General features: G+C 38.7%; 1 protein-coding gene across 2 annotated transcripts; it reads left to right on the forward strand.

Moving 5' to 3' along the window:
• The first annotated feature begins 1,682 nt into the window (after window positions 1-1,682).
• On the forward strand, window positions 1,683-25,185 carry zfyve9a (zinc finger, FYVE domain containing 9a). Of its 2 annotated transcripts, none has more exons than XM_056741914.1 (19): window positions 1,683-2,013; window positions 5,732-5,832; window positions 8,205-8,312; window positions 9,431-10,872; window positions 13,655-13,754; window positions 14,468-14,644; window positions 15,146-15,309; window positions 15,447-15,555; window positions 15,817-15,939; window positions 17,050-17,205; window positions 17,631-17,855; window positions 18,458-18,540; window positions 18,625-18,729; window positions 20,792-20,942; window positions 21,328-21,408; window positions 21,630-21,792; window positions 22,514-22,619; window positions 22,721-22,897; window positions 22,981-25,185. In XM_056741914.1, exons 3-19 carry the CDS (start codon window positions 8,243-8,245, stop codon window positions 23,140-23,142), a joined length of 3,594 nt encoding a protein of 1,197 aa, XP_056597892.1. In that variant the 5' UTR covers window positions 1,683-2,013; window positions 5,732-5,832; window positions 8,205-8,242; the 3' UTR covers window positions 23,143-25,185. The 2 variants fall into 2 exon arrangements, with proteins under 2 accessions (XP_056597892.1, XP_056597886.1); XM_056741908.1 differs by having other exon boundaries at window positions 1,684-2,013; window positions 15,447-15,576.
• Window positions 25,186-25,223: the final 38 nt, after the last annotated feature.

Genomic DNA, 25,223 nt, shown 5'->3' on the forward strand with positions numbered 1-25,223 from the left:
GCTGAAGAAGACTTTGCGTAGCGGGTAGACTCTCCCATCAATACAATATTAGTTTTATCGTTTAGATTTTGTAACAATTTCTGAATAAACTCATGCAGACCGAATGAAAAACCCATTTATAAAGCAGATTAGTTTTTGTTGAGAAAAACAAGCACATCTAAATTTTCAGGTGAAAGTCGAGTCTGTAAAGTACCCTAGGTGTCGACAGAGACACTTACATACAGATGTCACGGTTTGTGAAGCAAACACTCAAGACAAGCAGATACTCCAAACTGGTATAATTTAATCCACAGAGACACAGGAAAAAGCACAACACCATAAACACATTCAACAGCGGACAAATAACAAGACCAAAGGAATAAGACAGTAAACAAGGGGTAGACAAGTGATGGGAATAGTGTCCAGATGATGGGGATCAGAGTTATTCTGCTATTTTTTTTTATAATTGAGGAACATAAATTGATGAATTGACGAAACGCATGCAGCAGGCAGTGAGTAGCTGGACTGATGCAACTCTGTCAAACACCCGCAATGCCCCGTGAAAAAGGATCTTTGTTAACATTTCTACTTATGCTATTACACATGTATGTTTTCTATGTCTGCGTGTCAGCAGAGACCTTCTGTAGTACTTTGAAGAGGTCACATTTCTTATTCTTGACTGTCTGTGTCTTTTAAGTGTTTATTGTAATGGGTGACTTTTGTTGGAAAGATACTATATCATCATAAATTACTGTATACAGAGGGATCTTCAACCCTGGACCTGGTGAACTACCGTCCTGCAAATTGCATCTCCAACCCTGCTTCAGCACACCTTTCTGTAATTATCAAGCAACCCAGGTGTGTTTGATTGGGGTTAGAGCTGAAATCTTAAGGAGAGTAGCTCACCAGGAGCAGGGTTGGAGACCCCTGGTATTCAGCATACTGCATCTCTTAAATGTCGTACATTGCAACAGATATGTCTGCTTAAATATCACGCACTGTTAACAATAAGCAGTGGTTCGCGCCGACATACTTGCAATAACTTAAAAATGAAGGACTAGAGGTGACTCTTATTCTGCCTGGCAGAATTAAGTCCGTACAGAATGGTGAGCGATTTGACCAATCGGGTGAAAGGGGCGTTACAGCACCGCCCACATGTACGAATCCCATATTGAGTCCGAAATCCGTTTTTTAAACGACAAACGAAAAATGAAAAATCGGGGCGAAATCTAATTTTTCGTTTGTTGAACTAAACGAAAAATGAAAAAACGAGTCTTTTTTCAGTTTCCATTAATTTATTTAATATAGGATATCAAATGAATAAAACGTACACGGACCATTCGTACATCCCCAAAGGAGTTTTTCCTCTGTGTCTGTCCCTTATAAAATACAATATTGTTTTCTGTTTATATTGCTGTCCAATTTGAAGATTTGTTTTTTATGAGCATCACATTACGACTCGGCTGGTAATAAGTACTTTCAGTTTATTGTACTTTTTACTATTATTTTAATACACTGCATTAACATATCCATAAAGAGCGTATAGCTTGGTAAACTTAAACCTGTATTAAAGAAATAAACGTCTGCGTGTGATCCTAAAAGATGATGGATCGTGGGCTTGAAATGACGTCACGTTTGTTGGGGCGCCGCCCCGCATTTTTCTTCTGCCTTCAGAAACGCGCTTACCACACAAGGTTACGAAACAGACGCCATTTTGGCTCAACCGTGCGTCGCTTGCAAGGCAAAGTTATGTCACGGCGCTTCGGCGCAGCTTGAGCCAAAATGTCGCACCCTCGCTGCAGTTCGTAGTAACCTTCTCCATGAAACCTTTGGGGGAGGGATATACGAAAGCTGTCGCGCAACTACTTCTTCGCCGACTTCAGTCAGTGGAAGACTGGAAAATGGCCTAGTCGTGCCTGGAGGTATTCTGCAGCTGTCAGAGACGTTATCGTTTGTTCTTATGACAAGAAGTATGTTGAATTTTGCTTGTGGAGCTTCATTGCGGAATCGTGCGTGACGATGGGGAATCCAGCGGTGAGTGATAGATCAGCCCTGAAATGTCTCTTATCATAGATGTGATGTTTACTTCATGAAATCTACGAGTTAAGCATGTCGCAGTTTAGCTCAAAAGCAGACTGATGGATGGAATTATCCCACGAGCTGTTAAACTGTTTGTGTTAATGTGTGTCTTCCATGGGTTAATTCAGACTAAAGTGTTTTTATCTTCACTTTTCAAGCGACAAGATTATCCCCTGTCTGTCTGTAAAGCGTTTTAAAATAGCTGATAATCAGGTTAGTAAACACATGCTGTGCAATACGCAGACATGTAGCGGGTTAGTTTACCAGCTAATGTTAGTTAGCAAACGTCTGTCTGTAGACTGCAAAATAAACCTCAGGTATCTGTGAGTGCAGTCTCCTAATAGTCTAAAATAATGAAATATGAAATTCTTTGTCATGAAATGTATTAAAGTGATGTGAACTGGAACTTGTTTTTGACACTTCATACACTTTAACACTTTGTTTGTTTTCTTATGAAAATTATTAAAAGGACTTTAACACTTTGTTTGTTTTCTTATGAAGATTATTACAATGTAATTTATATAATAATATTTTTGGTTAAATTTATGTTCTTTTATGTTTTATTATATTTCCAATGCGCATTACTAGTTTGTCTAGCATGTTAAGTGAAATATTGACTGTTACTAAGAAAGTTATGATGCATTCTCTTATTTGGAAATACTGACGTCATACAGTTGTGATTTGTCTAGGATAGGATTTATTTTACAATTCTGTAAAGAACCTGGGTAATCACAATGTATTTTCTTAAACATTGTAATTTCACAATATTGAGGTGGGGTGGGAGGAGACAGTCATCTGGCTGTAAACTTGCACTGTCAGAATGAATCACGCTATTCCCATAATGCAGAAGTTACCATTAACTTTCATAATTTGTGAGTGAGCCTGCTTGACTTATTTTTACATTTGGGAAAATAGGAAACGCTGCAGAGAAAGCTCTTGAAATCCAGCTGACCCAGTGACAGACTGACAGATTCCTGCTTTTCAGCAACCAATACTGTACAACCTGTTGGCTATTATCCAGACATCTGAGTTGCTTTTAATGTTGTTTCTTATAAATGTGGCACCTCACCTCACTGACAGAAGACTGAGGCTAGTTGTGTAGTTTTCCTTTTCCTCCTTTAAATGGAGTAATCATGTATTTATAAGGGCATTTGCTGTCATGGATAAGAGATAAATATAGTAACACTATTTCAGTTTATGATAAAGTGTCAGTATCTGCATTTTTCCATTAATTTGGAGAGGTGTATGTTTATATTCATGAATAGGTAAAACTTTATCCAGTTGGTAGTAAGAAAGTGAGAGTGAAACATTCCTAGAGTACGGAAGTAATCTAACTGAGCTTCCCCTCACCGGTCCTAATAGCACCGACTGGGGCTGATAGATACTTTGGAAAATGAACAATAACAGGAAGGAAGTTCGTAGTTGGGTAAAAAGACATTTTAGCATTCCAGTGTCAAGTTATTCCAAGTTAGAAAGTTCAGACTGATCTAGTCACATGATTCTTAATGTTTAGGAGATTTATTGTGAAAAAAGTTTAATCGTTTAAAAGTGTAAGCAAACCTTCATAACAGAACAGTGAAATATATTACATGCATTGTTACTGTACTTAATTTGTGAGTGAAGAATATAAAGAACGAGCTATTACAATACAGAGAATAAAAAGCTACTATGATTTTGCATTTGGTAACAGACCTACAAAACCTTGTAAGTAGGTGTGGCATATGGTGTTTCTTATTTAACAACTTTTTTGTTATGTAACAGGACACTAGCTCATTGGAATCAGTTCATGCACAATGTCACAATCCATATTCTGTTTGCCCATTTAGTCCTTTTTTGTTGTGACATAGTTTGCAACTGTTTAGTCTGCTCACTGACAGCCCATGTTTAAAAAACACTGCATAAAAATGTTATTCCACATTATGCAGGCCAAAAAGATTTTTTGGCTTTAATGCCTGTACTTAAAATTACTTTTTAACAAGTAACAAGTTAACAAGTATAAAAGTGTAGTATGTTGGTTAAGCCTGACCGCTTATACATTATTTAGGGAATCTACTGAGTAATTAAATGTTAATATGATATGATCCCTGGTGTCTTGGGTTACTAGCTTGTCTCCAAAAACACATTATTCCAGTGGCTCATTATGAAGGTTGTTCCTCTTCTAACAAACAGCAAACATTGAACATTGGTTTAAAAGAACAAAAACTCTGTATAAAATCGGTGGTTTGGTGGAAACTTGTTGTTCTGCCCTTGTTGTTTTTGTCAATGGTTTTATTGTAATTAAAGGCTTACATTTGTACAAGCAGAATGAATCATGAGGTTGGTAATTTTAGTCTTCATGGAAGGGTTGGTACTTGGTATGATTTAAAATATATTAATATAATTTTTTGTCAGTGTTTGAAATTGATTTATTTTCTTATTAAACACATTATTAAAAATGAGTATATAGTTGAAAGATGCTAAAATATAATAGATTATTTAGAACATCCAAATTTAACATAAACATAAGTTGGCAAGACCTGAATCGTAGTACACGTGTTACAACTGACTGGCAAAGCTGTTTCAAGACACCGATTACAGCGACAGTCCTCCTAAATGTGATGTTCATGAGCTGAAGAACTTTGTTTTTCTGAACAATGGTAAAGAATTATGTTCTCAGTAACCCTCCATGTCCTCATTCAACCTTAGTCAGGTAAATCAGCGATGCTTGTGTAAGCATCCCTTCGTACTTAGCAAAAGAATGATCTCTCCCACCTACATCCCTTTGTTTGTTTTTCTTAACACTACTAATACATTTTGAGTGTTTCTGTAAATTAGCATAATGCAATATTGTCTGCCATGAACAAAGTGTACAAATGTAAACTGTGTACTTCATCTCACACTGTGTGTGTATATATATATACAGTGTGACCTTTACCAGCTAATTCAATTTAACTAAACTAAAAGACAAAATGATTTTACCAGGTAAAGTTTCCTCTGTCTTTTTAGGTCACCTTCTTTAGTTTTTTTTTTGTTGGGGGATAACCAAAAATGCTAAGTTGTCATTTACACACCTTCATATCATTCCTTTCTTTGCTAGTTCGTTTCGCTTATATGGATTTTCTTTTCCAAATATGCAGTTTTCCAAATATTTACAGACAATAGGTTTAAAACAGAAGGGGGGAAATTAAATAATGGCAACATTTTCCTTATTTGGTGAACTATTCCTCAACGTTTTTAGTCCAAATTGATATCTGTTATTTTTACTTGTTTAGAGATCAATTTTAAATGCATTGGGCCTGTTCCCCCTATCTTACTGTTTCTTATTCCCTTCCTCCCATTACGTCTTTTGCTGACATTGTGGCAAACGTGCATAAGCTTAAAATGTGTCAAGTCTGCTACTTTCATAAGTCTCTGCTTGCCCGAATATCTAGTCTCTGGTGTAATCCTCAGTACACTTGTTCTTATGTGTGACCAGCTTTCATATTTACCCACCATTTCAATCATGTATTGTCCATTGACCTTTAGCATTGATTCAGCCAGTACTGAAAGCACAGCTAAATACTTGCACTCAAATTGTGACGTCATATCAAACAGAGGTTAACGGAGGGGTTTAACAAGATGTCTCTAATTAGCATAAGGGTTAGTTTAAATGAAACATGTTAAGATTAATTTTATAAATTCTGTTCTGTTTTAGGTTTGGCTGTCCAGTGTTTGTGAGACTGGATGAAACGGGGGCTCTCCCAGGAGCCCTTTGTGCAGATTTACCTGGATTTACTAAAGAGGACCTTTGGGCAGGTGAGTAGGTTGTTCTGGGCCTGAATTCTGGATTAGCTATGTTCAAAGCCACTGTTAAATGGCTATTCATACACTCTTAGGACATTCTGTATAATGCACCAGAATGTTTACAGAGTAAGTAACAAATGATTTTTAAAGGTCTGATGAACTGTGCTTGTTTATTGTTTTATACTGTTATATGAGGTCTACTTATGACGTTCGCGTGGTTTTTACATCCAAAAACATCCAAATTAATAAGTAAAAGGGTATTTTCTACCCAGGTTTTGAGGCCAGCTCTGCAAACGCTCTGTTTAAATGTGTGTTCCGCATTGAATACAGTTGGAAGTAAACGCATACCGCTTTGATTGGATAGCAGTTTGCGTAGTTGGAGCCTTCTGTGAATTTGGTTCGAGACGTAACTAGGGTCAAACATTAGTACCATTAACAGTTTTCGCAGGGCATTAGTATTATCCAGTGATCTCCTGTGATTTATAAATGACCGGCCCACATCAGTATTTCCTGTGACGCATTCGCAAGGGATGATTTTACTCAAATTTACTGACTTATTTCTCGGATGTGATGGCAGGGCTTTGCGTATAGTTTGTATAGCCTATACTTGTATTGCATTCAATGATATATGACCGCACCTGGATGGATAAATCTGGCAAATGTATTATTTCCTAACAAGAAGTTAGCGGTGGACCGCTAACAGCTAACGTAACGGCTAACGAAATATTCAGAATCTGTTTAAATAAGTATTCTGCTTGTTTTGTGTGACTGTGTGCGAAAGACTGTGTGGTGGTGCGGTTGCGTGTACTGAACCTGAACGCATTGTGCTTGTTAAGCTTTCAGAGCCACCGTTTCACTGCAAGAGGACACAAACACATAAACAAACACCAGCTCTGCTGATCCGTCAAAATAAAAGTCTGGTTGACTTGAACAAGTTATAATATTCTCACATTTTACCACAACACCCCCCTTGAATTTTGCATAATTTGACCACAGAGAATATAGTTTACTTTAGCAAACTGAAGTAAATGTGCTAGTAAAAATGTGCTACTTATCATAAAAAGTTTAACTTAATTTAAAAATAGTACTTGCATTTAAGTAGACCTAAAATCAAAAGAAGCAAACTTAATGTACCAGTAATATATTGGTTTATTGACATAATTGTACAGTAGACAGGCATCGGTTATAGATATCGGTATCTGCGAGTACCAGAAAAAATATCTGTACTCATACTCGGTCTTTGAAAAATGGTATCGGTGCATCTCTAGCGAATAGTGCTCAGGGCACATCAAGCGATCTCTAACAAAACAATAGTGATGCAAAGTACAAAGTACACATCAATGCTAGAATACGGTTTACAAGTGGTTGGATATTATATACAGCGTATGGATAGAGATGGCATGGATTTTATCTTACCAGTTTAAACCCGAGTCTGATGAAAAAAATATCCGAATACGATAGTAGATAATAGATTAAACACTTAAATGAGTTCAAAGCTAGATAGACAATCTGTAATACCCCAGAAATAACGGTAAATGTTAATGTTAGCGTTATATGCATTAGCTAAACACAGTCTGTGTGCACAGTCAAAAGGTACACAAATATTTCTTGATGTTAAGACAAAAATAAATCACACCTACAGGTCGTGATTTGGTGGAGCTAACAGGTCCAAATAAAGTTGGTATTGCCCCCTCTTTCAAGGATAGTCGTTAAACATATCCTGCAGTGAACGCACCAAGATTATTGAAGCAATCTTCGGAGAAATGACCTGCACAGAGAAAAACCCTGGGGTTGTACTCCTTTGGTATTGTTTGAAAAATTAATTTGTAACCATTTTTTCCTAAGAAGTTATTCCTTTGGTAGTTTAAATAAGAAAGACTTAAGTTTCACAACATAGAACACAGCTTCTAGACATGGTGCACACGCATCACAAACGAGCGACAGTGTTTGGTGGAAGAGAGTGAAGTTTTCAAGGCAGTCCCAACAAAATGTAGGCGGGGACCATTTCTAGTGACATAGGTACGCGTAGGTTAGGGACTGTGACTAGGTCAAGTCTTGTTTGTGTGATTCAGAGTCGACTCCCTTTTTTTACAAGCCAATAACTTTGTTATTCATTCAACATCGGACTTAAAACTTAGCAGACTGCTTACTTTCAAAGACGGCAACATTACAGACTGCATGAAATGTAATTTTCATGATCTAATGTTACTTACTCTATATTAAACGTAGCAACAGCAAACGGCCAACAGTTCAGTATAAATAAACTGTATTACCTGTGCGAGAACCCTCTTGGGGCTACTCTGTTTATTAGCACACTTGTTTTTATCTTTGTTATTCTGGACTCAGTTTTGTGTCTATTTATATAAATACAACCTTCCATTCAGGTTCACACGAGGCTTTGCAGGGTGGAGTTTCTTGACTCATGGAGAATTATTTCCAGGCTGAGGCATTTAACCTGGACAAGGTGTTGGATGAGTTTGAACAGAATGAAGGTACTCTCACGCTACTATTTGATTTTATTATTATTATATTTCATTCAGTCAACGGTTCTTTAAAGGACCATCTCTTTTTTGTTCATAATCTGAAGAACCTTTTTTTCGCCATAAAGATCCTTCTGTGAAACAGAAAGGTTCTTCAGATGTTAAAGGTTCTTTATGGAACCAAAAGGTTCTTCCATGGCATCAAAGAACCTTTTGAAGCACAAGTGTAGTGTTAGACAGAACATTTGCTTATCTTCAGATAACTCGCAGTGAATTAGAGCATAATGAATAAACTCAGCATAATTCTAGTGCTGATATAAATGGAACAAACACATACCACTCTGGCTTTGGTTAAGCGACAGACAGAGTGCTTCACACGGGAAGGTATGTGTGCTGGTGGCAGCAGTCTGTAGTGTAAATGGGGTCAATAGAATTAGCATTTCCCCGCAGGACTTGTGCTTCCCTCTGATTTTCCTGAAGACTGTATAATTGGTGTCACATAGTCAAGCGTATGTAATTTAAAAAGTTAGGTTGTTTTGGTTATAACAGAATATTGCAATTAGGGTCTTGTTTTGATCATGGTTCTGGGTTATCCAGACAACAGATCCTGGTACACAGCCTTATTAAATTGACTGTTTGAAATGTATTGATTGCTTTTGTCCAGCATGTAACAAAGAACTTTTAAATGCCACAACGGCTTACCTCTCTCTATCACACACACACAAACTCTTTGTAATAAATGGCAGAGGGGATGTATTGTATATCCCCTCTCCGACACTAATCTTGACAGATTAATTGGGGTAAAAGGAGTTTCCCCATTAAACAACCGTCCTTGGGCCCCACAAGAATAGAAAAATAGGCAGAAAGTGCATTTGTGTGTTCCATCATGCTTAGGTGTGTGTAAGAGAGAATGTGAATTCTTGCTCACATTCCAAAGCATTCATGTGTCAGTTTGACAGATGGATCCCAAGGCAATGACCAGATTGGCCCACTTCCCGAACACAATCTAGCTTGACCTCCATTCTCAATTTATCTTCTATTTGAAACAGGCAATCTTCTATTTCAATTTTTCACACACTTTCTTTTATGGAATCTAATGAGAGCTTTCTCCATTTGCCTCATGCTTTCAGATGAAACTGATCCACCGACTCTCTCGGATGCCAAGTGGACTCAGATCCTGGCCCCACCGTCACACCTTCTTTCCCTGAACCCTGCATTAACCCACTCTGACCTCAGCCCAAAGGACAGCAGCCCTATCAGCTTCAAGCCACTTCTGAACACCCACACCTCAGACGGTTCCTCTTTGGCAGAGGTCTCCTGGTTAGAGAGTAAGCAAGGGCTGGGGCAACAACAAGAGGGCAAGAGCGAGGACCGGACAGCAGATGTCCACAGTCCTCCTCTGCCCCAGCCCAACATTGGCAAGTTGGTGAGCACTGACGGACAGTTGCCGGACGTGGCACTGGAGAACGGGTATTTATCTAGTCCTAATCATAGTGTTGGTTCTGATGTGCAAACCAAGGATGATACAAATCAGCCCGACCCAGATCAGCAGGGTGTTGTGGAAGGTGACCTCTCTGACCTTAGGAAGAAGCAGAATGGTACTGATGAAGGAAAGGATGCTGGTGAGTTCCCTCTTCCCAAGGATGGACCTGGACATATGCAGTTGGTTTTAAAGAATGGTGTCCCATATGCTGAGATGGAAGAAAGCAAGACTGTCAGTTGTTCACTTGTAGGTGACCAGGATGTTGGAATGAGGGACTGTAATCTGAAGAGAAGTAATAGCCAGAAAGAAAAAAATGTAGAAGTGGATTGTGAGAGAGAAAATCATGCAGGTGCCTTTCAAAATGGTGGACTCGTTGAGAATGAAAGTGAAGTGAAAGATGTCTGGGCATCAAATCAGGAAAAGAAAGTCCAATTGTTAGAGAAGGACCCAGAGTTGACGCACAGACTCGAAGCTGCTGAATCCCCAACTACGGAGATGTTCTCATACAACGGTTATGTTGCTGACCATAATAAAGATGCACACAGTCAACCACTAGCGTCATCAAAAGAAGACTCTATTATGGAGGAAAAGGAGATGGAAGAGAGCAAACAGGAGTGTGATCCAGTTCGACGTTCCGATGTTGGTAAAACAGGCAAACTGAACAACAGCCGACTGCAACCTGTCAGCATGCCCTACGGTGGAGCCCGACCAAAACAGCCTGCAAGTCTTAAACTGCAACTTCCCCAGCCTCTGTCGAGTCCAGTCCAGAATGAGTTTGGCTCCACTGGCAAGAACAAGAACCTGGAGCCACAATGCACGACCGAGTCATCTTGTGAAGGTACTGAGTCTGGACTAGTAAGAATGAATGGAGATACTGGAGATGCTTCTTCAGGCATCCTTATCCCCTCAGAGAGTCCTGACAATGACCTCCAGGCAGGCCAACAAGGAGTTCTCTCAAGAAAACCTTTCAGCTCTTTGGGAGAGGTGGCACCTGTATGGGTTCCTGACTCTCATGCACCCATCTGTATGAAGTGCGAGGTCAAGTTCACTTTCACTAAACGAAGGCATCATTGTCGGGCTTGTGGCAAGGTAAGGCTTTGCATTCTTTAGTTAGTGGTGCTTTGTTTTCTATTACACATACAGAACGGTATTAAACTATGGTGCGCTGCATGCGCAGCTTGTCTTGTTGAAGAACCCCGTCCTGTTACCTTGAGTAATTTGACTTTCGGTTTCCCCCACCAGACAATAAAATGAATGAAAAAATCGTTCCTTATAAGAACCACGCATAGGGACTAAAATATTATAAGGATTTAAAAATGGACTCTTTTTATATTAACAAATCTGTGCATAATGGGCAAACATGTCTCATGTTTCTGTCCTCTCTATATATACTTATTTAAGAATAGGGCTGGAATAAGATAATAATATCTATCACAATTTAATGAATTTCGATAACATTGATATGGTTGTTAATCACATTTTCAATATACATTACACGTCCGGGTCTGAGCCCTTGGAACCTGGTCCAGCACGCACATGCATGCATAAGGTACCTGTCCGACGTGACGCGCAGTGCTGTGCATCTTGTATGGTGGCCACTGCCGCTTTGAAGTCTCCGTTCATCATGAGGTGTTTGTGAAGAAAGTCTTTACTTCAAATTCAGGATTAAATGCCGTTGTGTTCATGGTGTGTGCGAAAGCCATGATGCACAAGTTACAACAGATCATCTTATTTCGGCACCATGCTTTAAAGCACATTTTGAAGTTGCAGAATTATGCTTTGAAGCACATTTATAGAAGTTATTCTCTCTTTAAGTGGTATCCTTATTCTAATATTTGATACTTACACAAAGTAGGGGCACAGTCCTAAACAAAAGGATTTTATTCGTATCATATGTAGAAGGGCTGCACGGTATATTGGAGATTATTGTTATCTCGACAATAGTAAATGCCATATCCATATCGCAGAGAGTTGTGATAAGTTAAATTTGTTTCATGTGTAAATCATTTGTGTATTGTATGCTTAGATTGTCCAAATTGGACCAACTCAAAATCGGCCTTACTATCTTTATACCGCCAAGTAGGTGCTATTATACTATTGGCTAGACCACGGGCCCAAAGGGTGAACCTAGCGGCTCAAAGCAGAGAGCGGAAAATAAATATGGCAGGAGTAGAGACGAGCGAGGAAAATTGCAGCGAAGAACATGTGCCTAAAAAGAATGGTACGTCAGAAATATGGCAAGAACAGTGTAGAAAAATACGAATATGTGCATTAGACAGAGCTGCGTGTACATGTGAAGTGCGTTTGTCGTGGTTGTGCTTGTTTGTTTGTTACAATAATCAATAGCGCACTGCACTGAGACCATGTAACGTACATTAACTTGATACTGACGTGGTATCCTGTTGTTTAAATGTCATCTGGCTGTTCTGAGTGTCTTGAGTGAATTATGTGCACCGTTTAACATTCAACACGGGTGATGGTCGAGGATTTATCTGCGTCTGCAATGTTTGCGGAAATTAACACATGAACTTCATCTCCAGAGTTGCTCTGAGAGTTTAATTTACGAGCGTTTTACTGTTTGAGTGAAGCTATCGGCAAACACAAAAAATGAAGCCAAATAATAAATCAAAATAAATGTCCGTTAGATTGAACTCTCAGACAAAAAAACACTGTAGTGTACCATAGTATTTGCTATTGAAAATTGTAGTGCCCTTGTAGTAAATTGATGAACACTGTATACTATAGTAATGTTCAAAAACACTATGGTATCTAAGAAGTTTACTTCAGTTTACTATAGTAAATACTATAGTATACTACAGTAATTTATGTGGACAAATATACAACTATTCTATAGTAAAAAAGGAAAAACTTTCGAAAGTTTAAGGCTTAAACTGCTCATGAGAAGACAAGTAACAATACGGGAGTAGTACAGAGAGCCATCGGTCAAAGTTTTACAAATGCAATGCCTTATGAAAAAACATTAGGGATTAACACAGAAAATTAGCAGATGCAAACACACGCTTTTTAGCTAAAGCTTTAGCTTTTTTAGCTATTTTTTTCATTTAAAAATCAGGCAGGGAAAGAAAATATTTTATTTAAAAGATGCTCTTGTTTTAAGATGATCTTGATGATTGTAAGGTTACATGTGAATAAAAACTAATGTTTGAGAGTAATGCATTTTGTGTGTGAAGGTCTATTTTAACAGCAAACCAGAGTTTTCAGTCATTCATTGTGCATTTCTCTAGGAAATGTTATATCTCAAGAATTATCGTTATCGCAATTTTCAACAACAAAATCGCACATAGCATATTTCTCAATACCGTGCAGCCCTAACATGCAGCTTTGCACACTGCTGGCATTTAGAATGATTATGATCAGCATTATTGTCCATTTCGGAGGGCTCGCTCAACTTAAATCTTAAATATTACCTTTTGTAATATTGCGGAGAATTTCTTAGAAAAATGGATAATCATTGTTTAACTGTCACAAGTCTTTAGGGAAAAATGATTGTCAATGCAGCTCTTAAAATATCTATAAAAAAGCAAGATTGCTGGAATAGCGGCTTAATTTCCCTTGGTCATAAACTGCGGCATCGTTGATGATATTTTCACAGATATGGGCTGAATTGACTCGAAGAAACCGAGTGAAAATTTGTGAAAACTTTGTGTGTGTGTGTGGTGTAATTCTTGACGAAATTTCACATGACAGAACTGGGATTCTTCAAGACACTTTGTTGTCGGTTAAGAAATCCTGGGCGCTTCTTGTAGTTGTGAAGCATTGCATTATTAGTTGTGCTAATTTATTTATTTAATTTCAGTTTGTCTGTATTAATTTCAAACACAAGATATGTCTCTGATGTCGGTCTGGCCAGGTGTTCTGTGCTGCTTGTTGTAGTCTGAAAAGCAGGCTGATGTACATGGACAGGAAAGAAGCGAGAGTTTGTGTCACCTGCCACCGTGCACTTATGAATGGTGAGTTATGTAAAACTGTTCTCAAGAATAATAAGAAGTTTCCCTGTTTATGCTGGGAATTTTATATACCTCAACAAACTTCCTATGTAGCCTCAATAAACACGAGTAAACGTTACATGACTTTCTTTACATGACATTTGGCAGTAGCTCTAGATTCCTGAACATTTGATAGATTGTGATAATTTAATGCTTTAATACTTAATAATGTTTGTCATGTCATTGCCAAAAGTGAACATTTTGTCATCATTTATTCACCCTCAAGATGTTCCAACCCTGTATACACTTCTTTGTTCTGATGAACAATGTTAGCAACTGACATGTCTGGGAAATCATTGACTACCATTTATTTGTTCAGTTAAACAGAAAATTTGATATTTTGAAGAATGTAGGCACCATCTGGGGCACAATATTCTACCATTTAAATTTCTTCCAATATGGTAGTCAATGATGTCCCAGAAATATCAGTTGCTAACATTCATCCAAATGTCCCTCTAAATATAACAGAACAAAGAAATGTATACAGGTTTGGAACAACTTGGGTTAGCGTTGAAGTTTCCAATCAGCATCTTTGATTTGGGTGGTTTTTATAGCAGTTTTGAAGATGTAAACAAACAAATAAAAAATAAAAATGTACAGAAAGGATACAGTTTACTCGTTGAAGTGATGGACGTTACTATGTTAGTTATCAGAACCTGTTTATCCTGCATCCTTAGCTCAAGCATGGGAGAATATGGGAGGTGGCTGCATCCAGAGCCCGAATCCCAACAACCCAGCCGAGTACTGCTCCACCATCCCTCCTCTTCAGCAGGCCCAGGCATCAGGAGCGCTCAGCTCCCCTCCACCAACTGTCATGGTGCCTGTTGGTGTCCTTAAACAACCAGGCACTGATGGTAAAAATTGACATGACCCAAACAAAAAAGTTAAGTTAGTTCACTCAAAAATTAAAATTCTGTCATCGTTTACTTATCCTCAGGTTGTTTCAAACTTATATACATTTATTTGTTCTGTTAAACACAAAGAAAGAAATGTGTGAGAATGTTAGCAAATGTAGTTCTGTGACATCACCCACTACCATGTTGGAAAAAAATATTGTATATTTTGTTGTTCTGTTGAACGAAAAAGTGAGATATTTTGAAGAATTTAGGAACACAAACCATTCTGGGGTTATTTATTTTTCCCTACTATGGTAGTCAATTATGACACTGAATTGTTCTCTGTTATCATCAGAACAAAGTTATTTATACAGGTATGAAATGACATGAGGGTGAGAGAATTCTGATGACAGAATTTTCATTTTTGGGTGAACTATCACTAAGAATTTGTGAATTTCACAGATTTTCAGGGTTTTTATCAAGGCAAGAGACGTATTTACAGTGTTTGTGTACCATCAGGTTCTGTACCTCGAGAGCAAAGAAGGGTTTGGTTTGCTGATGGAATTTTACCGAACGGGGAAGCTACTGACACTTCAAAAGGACCAACACCAGACCCCAACCCCTCGCAGCCTGCAGCGGCATCCAAATATTCAAGCAAGTCCTCAGGAGGCAGCGCTTCAGAGGTGAGATGTCACGTTGTTTCATTTAAGCTTCATAAACTGAGCAGGTAATCTTATTTTAATACCTTGCTTAAACAGGGTATGTAGTGTCTGACTTGTAGTTTATGCATGCTGTGCAATGTCTGTCGTCCCATCCTTAGGTGGTACACACCACCAGAGCCCCGACAACAAGTCCTGTTGGCAGTTCCCTCAGTCTGATCCCAGAGGACGGGCTTCCTCCCATCCTCATCTCCACAGGCGTCAAAGGAGGTACGGGAGGCCACGTCACAGGTGCTTGCCCATCCTCACCATTCAGCTGTCTTCACTCCTCAAATAGGAGCACTTGTGCTTGTCTTTGTGTGTATGTGTATGCTTGTATTCTTTACGTTTTTGTTGACATCTCAACCAGTCATGCTCAGGGCTTTCATTGGGTGGCTTTCCTCATCAGTGTTGTACCATATGAGAACAGCCTGCCATGGACAATAGTTTTAATGTCAGTCACATGATTGATGTATGGTGCCTTATGTGCAGACTATGCAGTGGAGGAGAGACCTTCTGAGATTCTGCTTATGCAGCAGCTGGAGGAGGAGGGTCCTGATCCTCTGGTGTTTGTTCTCAATGCAAACCTGCTGGCCATGGTCAAACTGGTCAACTGTGAGTCAGATGCTTGTTTTTACATCCTCTTTAGAAATATACACTGCCCGTCCAAAAAAAAGTCAACACCTAGAGATAACTAAGCGAATAGCTGAGAGCCTCCCATTGGATTGGAGGTCTAGGTTGAGCAACTTTATGTGCCCAAAGAATGAGGTCAGCTGACCATCTGAATATACTAAATTACCTGGTTATTCAATTAATGAGTTTTATTCTTCACTGATGGCAAAGGCATATTCAAAGATGACGATGCCAGGATTCATCATTCTCAAATTGTGAAAGAGTGGTTCAGGTTGCATGAGACATCATTTTCACACATGGATTGACCCCCACAGAGTCCAGACCTTAACCCCATTGAGAGTCTTTCATCAATACAAGATCTAGGCGAAAAATGTATGCAAATTTTACATTCTGGACATTGCAGAAGCTTATCGAAACGATGCCACAGCTAATGCGGTCCAACTAAATATTAGAGGGTGTGACTTTTTTTGGACGGGCATTGTATTTTACTTTTTAGGGATAGTTCACTCAAAAATGTTATTCATTTTTCGAACTTTCCTCAGTTATTCACTGTCAAGTCAGTCTGAACCTGTGTGACTTCTTCAGAACACAAAAGATATTTTGAAGAATGCCGTTAACGAAACAACATTGGCCCCATTTACTTCCATTGTATGGAGGCATTTTTCAAAATATTTTTTTTGTGTACCAGAGAAGAATGAATCTTGTGCAGGTGTTGAACCTGCACAACGACTGTGATGTCTTGAGAGTAGATCAATTATGACATAATTTTTATTTTTGGGTGAACTAGCCCTTTGAGTTGCTTTTGGAGTGAATCCATATATACTGGTTTGTTGAAAATGTGTAAGAATGTAACATTTATTAATCTAACATTTTCAGTGTCATGGTAAAATTTAAATTTTGGTTTAACTTTTGTAATTATTTGAATAAACCCCTAACTTATAAACCCTCTTTACAATTACTTTATTACAGTTACAGTAACTATTATAACTCTTTGTTGGAACTGAAAGTCAATGGATTTTTTTACCTCTACCAGAAATGTCCTCACAATACTCATGAATCATAACTCTGTTTCTATGTCTTTCTTGTCGGCAGATGTAAACAGGAAGTGCTGGTATATGACAACAAAGGGAATGCATGCCGTGGGCCAGGCAGAGGTTGTAGTGCTTCTGCAGTGCCTTCCTGATGAGAAAAGCATTCCCAAGGACATCTTCAGCCACTTTGTACAGCTCTACCGGGAGTCTCTCACAGGTAAACTGATACACCTCCACAAGGGTAGCCGTTCTAGTAAACTGATCCAGACGATATGAGACCGAGCCCTATATAGATAAAATTAGACTGCTCTATCAGGGGGCTCTCAAAGGTAAAATGAGGCTGCTGTCCCCTGTGGTATTGTGGGTCCACTTTAGCAGAAATTGTCCTCCAGTTTCAGGTGAAGACACAGATCACTTCCCATGTCATGTTACACCGACTGCATTTCATTTGAGTCTAATGTTGTCACATTAGTATATTGTATCATTAGTTTCACATTTAATTTCACCTAGTGCTGTGCCATCTTGGATAAATTGGATACTTTTAACATTTTATTCCCTTTGAGTTCAGTGCATTCTGGGATAGCTGCTTTTATGTATATTTTTATTTAAAATGTTTGATGTGTGACACATTTTTCTCTGCAGGAAATGTGTTGAGCCACCTGGGCCACTCCTTTTTCACCCAAAGCTTTTTAGGCAGCAAAGAGCATGGCGGCTTCCTTTACATCAGCCCCACCTTCCAGTCCCTGCAGGACCTGCCGTTACCTAACCCACCCTACCTCTTTGGCATCCTATTGCAGAAGTGGGAGACCCCCTGGGCCAAGGTCTTTCCCATACGGCTCATGCTCCGCCTAGGGGCAGAATACCGATGTAAGTTTGTGGTAAGATGTGGTATTTAAAAAGTCTGCAGAGTTTTAAAAATTTTCACAAAAAATGTTTTATTTGGCTAAATGGTGTAATACTGCTGTGATGTCTTGAGTAAGTTGTGCACCTACATGATAATAGTCAATATGCAATGCTGCATTAATTATGCCTGCTGCCAAATGAAGACATCTACACACACACAGAACTTCTCTGCACTAATTCGTAAGCTCTGCCTCCTGTGGAGATGGAATATATTAACAGGGTATTTCCCGCTGAGCTTTCTAACTCATGAATCTCAGTCTTGACATGCAATGGGCTCGGCACGTACCAATCTAGTCTCATGCATGCTGGGGGAGGGTTTTGGCAGTGGTTTTTAGCAGGGATGAGCATGAAGTTATCTGTCCAGGCAGATAGATCAAATACATTTACAATAACAATTGCAATATAATATAATACAGGATATTTCTGTTATTGGAATTGTAAAGGAGTTTATTGTAAAATGTCTATTCTTGCTGTCTTTGTGTGGTCTTAAAGGAACAGAATAGCGTGATGTAAGAATTGTCATTTTTGGGTTAATTCTATCATGTTGTGACTCCCCTGTGTTACAGTCTACCCCTGTCCGCTGTTTAGCGTCCGCTTCAGAAAACCTCTTTTTGGAGAGACCGGTCACACCATCATGAACTTATTGGCGGTAAGACTTCTTTTACTTCATCCCCTTAATAAGCAAATGCACGAACCCAAGAGAAGTCTCTTAAAGACTTTTTTCACTTTACAGGATTTCCGTAACTACCAGTACACATTGCCAGTGGTGAAGGGGCTGGTGGTGGACATGGAAGTGAGGAAGACGTGCATCAAGATACCCAGCAACCGTTACAATGAGGTGAATAGAGACTTCAAAATGTGATCACACATACCCTGTTTTGGTTGGTTTTTCATCAAATAAAAAATAAAATGCATGGAAATGTATTGTTCAACAGCTTGAGTAAACGCTAACATAACAGATTAGAGCCTGATGTCAGCTGTCTGAACGGAACAAGTCATGCATTAATGACAGCTTGTCACCACTTCTTGGTGCAGACATTTAATAGGCACGGATTAAAGACGGCCTTTTCGTTTACTTTTTTGTTTACTTCAGGGTTTCTTCTGACTCAAAATGAGGCGGAGGTGGTGCAATACACACGGCCTATCGTCTCTTTAAGTGGCTTAACAAAACACATATCAAAGTTCTGAAAAGTTGATGAAAATGACAACTAATAAGTTATATAAACATTACAGTTATTCACCCGAACAGAAAAGTTTAACATTTTAATACAAGCTTTTTATCCTTTTCAACTAACTTTTCAGATCAAAACTAACCAGTCTTACTAAATGAGCAAAGTTCATTCATATCCTTATATTCATATTCATATGTTCTCTTGATTCACTGACCTCTTACATTTTCTTTACAGTTTTTCTCGATTGCTTAATCACATTTCTTGAAACTATGCCTCGTATTCTCAAAACAGTAAACAAAAATCCATAACATCTCACCCAATTCCCCAAACATCCTATTTTCAGGTCAAAATGAAGCTCTCTTCTCAAAACCATTCACACTTGCTGAAAAAACAAACTTTTCCTGCGGGTATGACACACAAGCCCTCAAAATCACCCCCACACTGCAACATAGTCTTAGACACTGGTGACATCAATTCAAAACACAGTTACTAAAACCTCTTATTGGGATTCAAGAATAATTTGACAGCTTAGTGTTTATTAGAATATACAACATAAAAGTGCAGAAAGAGCAAAATGCAAGAATGAGTTTTTGGAAAAAATAAAAAATTTCACTACTGTAAAGATGATCTTACAAGACAAGAAAGGTTCAAAAACCAAAGAACAAAATGAACTGGTCATGCAACACAATAGAGTATACAAATGCACAAATTACATTTACATTCAGGCATTACATTCAATGGCATCTTTGGCCCAATTTCGTAAAAGTATCCCCTATTTGCCGCAAAAATACAAAGGGGTAAAAAAGGGTGTACACATGCTACAGTTTACTGGATACAGAATAATTTCTCTCATATAAAGTGTGTACTGTGATTATACTGTATGTTTACAGAAAGTTGTATAAAGCCCAAAAGATGATTTTAGGCTGCACAATTACCTGTGCTCCTATTGATATTATCCTGAGATTCTGATTGGTGCGTCATCAGTTTTGCTACTGAATGTTTATTGATGGATAAATCTGTAGTATCGGAGTTAACATCTTGACACTTCAGTTCATTATATTGTGTGTTATGTATTTCTGAATGAGAACATGGTTAAACCTTTGCAAATTGAGAACGTTTGTGTGTGGGGTTTGTACATGTTGGTGTATTGTTCTGAGAATGTGTTTATAGTTGTCAGAAAATGGTGAATTGTTTCATGAATTTCATGAAAAGCAATCGAGAAAAACTGTAAACGAATCGGTTTAAAGGAGTTATTTGTTTGTTCCTCGCCGAGTACATTGAACGTAAAACACAGGAACAGCAGTCAAACACCACTATTACAGCTCCTAGCTCTTCTACTGAACTCTTCAGCGCCTCACTGTGCTGATAACGAAACAGCGCTTCTACTGTGTCGTAAAGCTGCAACTGCAGTTACAAATGACAGTTTGTTTAATGACCGAAATGTTTTTTTGAAGACAGTCAAGACACACAGTTTTGCCGAGAGTCAGAGGCGTCACAAAATTTGACTTTGGTCTCCAATTTCTCTACAACTCGTTTAGCCTGAGTATTAAAAATTATTTTGAAGCCGTAAGCATGGTGTATTTGTAAACACTCATGTTCATTTGAGTGGTCTTGATTTTGGGACTGCCAATCAAAAGAGGCAGGAAGAATGTTTGAGAAATTTGTTTGAAAATAATATTTATACATTTTCCATTAAATGCAATTTCTTTGGATTTCCTTCTTTCTCAGCTAATGAAGGCAATGATTAAGTCCAATGAGCATGTTCTGGCCATGGGAGCGTGCTTCAATGACCGGGCAGACTCCCACCTGGTGTGTGTTCAGAATGATGACGGTAACTACCAGACTCAGGCCGTCAGTATTCATCATCAGCCTCGCAAAGGTGTGTCACCATTAAATACGTTTACATTTAAAAACATTAGTATGTCTTATTTAGTGGTTTTATTCTGTACACCAGGGTTTCCAGGGTTATTGTAAACTTGGAAATCAGGAAATGTTACTGTTTTAATTATATTGAAATAATTGGGAAATCATGGAAATGTTTTGGTATTAACCAAAAGTATTAACTTGGAGTACTGTGTGTTACCCAAGTAATAAAAAAATACTAAATAGCTTGAAGTAAAGCATTAAGCCTAAAATGAATAAACTGTCTAGACCAAAAAGTAATAAAAAAGAGTGAATAATAGATATGCGTGTAGTAATATTGCTTTATGAAAACATGTTTTTGAATGTCCGGTTGTTTCAATCCCCTCTCATTTCTCTTTTAGTGACTGGTTCCTCATTCTTTGTGTTCAGTGGGGCTCTGAAGGCCTCATCCGGATACACGGCTAAGACCAGCATTGTTGAAGGTACCACAAGATACTCACAGCCTCTTTCTGCAAATGTAGGACATCTGATCCCTCTGGAACCATGTCTAAACTAAACATAATGTGCTATTGAACTTTTCTGACCAAAGTCACACTCTTGTGTACCACACCTTTAGTTTCTACTCTACCAATAGCAGACCCACAGCCAGTATGTAATGTGACACATGTATGTAAGAAAGTAACAGTGAATTTTTGTGCGTCAGATGGAGTGATGGTGCAGATAACAGCTGAAACTATGGAGGCTCTGCGGCAAGCGCTGAAAGACATGAAAGATTTCAGTATTGTCTGCGGGAAAGCTGATCAAGAAGAGAACCAGGAACATGTGCAGATCCAGTGGGTTGAGGATGACCACAATGTCAACAAGGGGTGAGCACACAAGCACAGATGAAACTCAGGTTACCACATAGCAGTACAAGGTCAGAATTTCAAAGAACTGTTGTCATTCCTAGATGATGAGTTTTAAAGATAGCAATTGCAAAATATTTGCTCATTTAAGAACACCAGCTAATGATGCAGACGAGATTAATTGAGTGTGAGATTGAGAGCTTGATTAAATGCACGTTAACGTGGGTTCTGATTTCTGATATACCCACACTTTCCTGTAGCTCAGTGGTAAGAGCATTGCGTTATCAATGCATGTTTTGGGTTCGATCCCAGGGGATTGCACATACATATGTATAAATGTATAGATTAATGCAATGTAAGTCGCTTTGGATAAAAGCATCTGCCAAATGTATAAATGTAAATTGGATTTTAGCCTATTATTAATGTGTTAAGAAGAATTAAAAACATCTTTTTGGAATACGCAGGTATTTAAAGAGAAAGTTCACCCAAAAACGAAAAATGATTCATAATTGAAGATCCACTTGTTTCATTGGTCTACAGTTTCAAGGAGTTATTCAGTGTTTACAGTTAGCAAGGAACAAGTTGGTAGCAGGTCTAACCTATTCGTACACATGCCATCCAAACGTCCAAAATGAAAGATGTTTGATTCCAGGTCCTGCTGTGATATTAAAGTGCGAGGGCTTTGTAGCACAATTATTATCAATACTTTATATTAATGTAATTTTTGTGTTTGTAATGACAGAGTTATAAGCCCAATTGATGGAAAATCCATGGAGTCAGTCACCAGCGTTAAGATCTTCCATGGCTCAGAGTATAAGGCTAATGGGAAAGTCATACGCTGGACAGAGGTTTTTAATGTTGATTTATTATTCAAATATTTTTGCTGTCGTTTTTTTTGCAAATCGTTAATTTACTTTAATGTCAACCCCTTTATACCTGCCTTTCTTAGGTGTTCTTCCTGCGGAGTGAGGACCAGACCAATGGCCAAAGCGATCCTGCAGACCACAGCCGACTCGCTGAAAACGTGGCAAGGGCTTTCTGCCTGGCCCTCTGCCCTCACCTCAAACTTCTCAAAGAGGACGGAATGGCCAAACTGGGTCTGCGGGTCACACTGGACTCCGATCAGGTACATGCTCTCTGTTTTTCATGTTATCCAAGAATCAAACAGTTGACGTCTAGACTTCTGATATACCTTGATATGTATCACAGGTGGGCTACCTAGCAGGCAGTAACGGTCAGCCACTGGTTCCACAGTACCTGAGCGATCTAGACAGCGCCCTCATCCCGGTGATTCACAGCGGGGCGTGCCAGCTGAGCGAGGGACCTGTGGTTATGGAGCTAATTTTCTACATCCTGGAGATCATTTCCTAAAAGGACGATGTCCGTCCAGACTCATGACACCCACCAGCTCGAGTTCCTTTTCTCTTTCTCTCTCATTTGCACTTAAAAGAGCCTGAAAGCTGTGCAGGAAAAACATCCGCCATACCACCTATGCACCATCTCCACTGGGACGCTCTGCCCACCCCCTCTGTATATGGTGCTCTCCGCTTCTCCTCACCTCTCAATTCCACTGTGGAAATCATAGGTCCTGTTGAGCGAAATGCAGGGCTGGCAACCTGAAATCAGATCTCTGCTGAACCCGTTGTAGCAACATTATCCACTAGAGGGCGCTATACACTCTCAACCCTAATGGAGATTCTCATGAAGTTGAGAATAAAAGACCAGAGAGGAATTTTAGAGGGGAAGGTTTGCTCTCGGTTTCGGGTGCACGGTGCCTGGGCCTCGATATGAAACAAAGAATGGATTCCTTCGAGCTTCGGTCTCGCCTCTAAGCTTTATGAATCACCAGATGCTTTATTTCATTTCAATATGGACCTCATTTTGTTTTATTTGTCTTAATTTTGTAAGGTAGTGGAAATGCTCCAAAGCTAATATGATGTAGCCGCCTCAATGTTGGACTGTTTGTAAGGCAACAGAAAGATCGTGGCACAGTAGGAGTGATAACTGTTACACATGTTAAGAACCGACTTCTGTTACAAAAACACTCTTTTCAATTGAACATTGACTTAATATAAGATCCAACAGTAACATCAAGTGGCCTTCAGGAATTCGACTACAGCTCCAAGATCTACAAATGGCAGATTTTGACACGGAATTAAGATCTTTTTGTAGTAGATAGACCTATGGATGATGTGTCACAGAGTTCGTCATCCTATACATCTCGGTCCATTTTATTTCTTCTGCAACCTTCTCATGTTTCTATAACGTTCTCGCAATGTTTTTAACATGTTGTTATGGAAAGACTAATGTTATGAATAGATTTGCAGTGCGCTGGATGATAAGCCATCATTAGGAAATGGAATTTATTGACATTTAATCTTAAAAGATTGAGTTCAGATTTAGATGATGTTGAAAGGGCAGGCTGGCATGTGCTTTTCGAACCCATAATTTACTTAAATCATTAACTCAATTGGGATCTCACAGTGTTAGATAATGTTATGTCCTAAAACTACAGAGCTGCTTAAACGTTTATTCGTATGCTTTAGGTGAGCAGAAATCTGCAGGTCCTGCCTTGTGAAATGGCCCATAACTGTCCACCATATTGGTTTACAGTCTTTTACTAACGTGCTATAGAATGATATAGTAGGTTTCATGAGAAGAGCACTCACTTTATATGCTTCTTGTTTTAAGCAGTGTTTTGATTTTATCATGGTTTTTTTTCACAGAGGAAATTGTTTACTGTTGTCTTTGGACGGTTGAATAATATTAGCAATCACCAAAAATTCAAATACATGGGCCTGTTTGTACGTCACTTCGGATCATATTTTTAAAATAAGAGCATTTACTTGAAAATGCCCAAAATCGACTCATGTGCCCAAAATTCTAATGGAGTTATTGTCAATCAAAGCTAAAAACACGGTGACAGGGTGTTTTAACCGTACATAAAGCCCTGTCTAGTTATCTAGTCAAAATCCATAAATGGATAAACTACCATGACAATCAAATTGTAACTAATCTTTCAATCAAAGCATCATACAGGAAGGAAAGGGTCAGTGGTAATATAATACATGTTTTGCATGATGACTTAGAGCGTCATATGGTTTAAGCAGAAATGCTGTGAGCTCATGAAGTTGAATGAGAACAGCAGCTATGATCCACATCAGGTGACCCTCATGGATCTATTGTAGCAAGTCAACAGTAGAGACATAAATCATGTTGTTTCTGGTTGTGCAGACATCTTTGGACTGTTTATTTAAAATGCATTTCAAGAAGGCTCCATTGTCTTCCCACTTTTCAAACCATCTCTGTTAGTCTTTGAATTCACCTTAGGTATTTTTATTTCCAATAGTGCAGGATTGTATATTCAGAAATCCAGACTGGAACTATTTATATTTCTCTGCAACCATATTGCCATTTCAAAGGTGTGGATCTGGTTGGAAGGACATATTTGT

Source organism: Triplophysa dalaica, chromosome 3 (genome assembly GCF_015846415.1).
Source record: "Triplophysa dalaica isolate WHDGS20190420 chromosome 3, ASM1584641v1, whole genome shotgun sequence".
Classification (NCBI taxonomy): domain Eukaryota; kingdom Metazoa; phylum Chordata; class Actinopteri; order Cypriniformes; family Nemacheilidae; genus Triplophysa; species Triplophysa dalaica.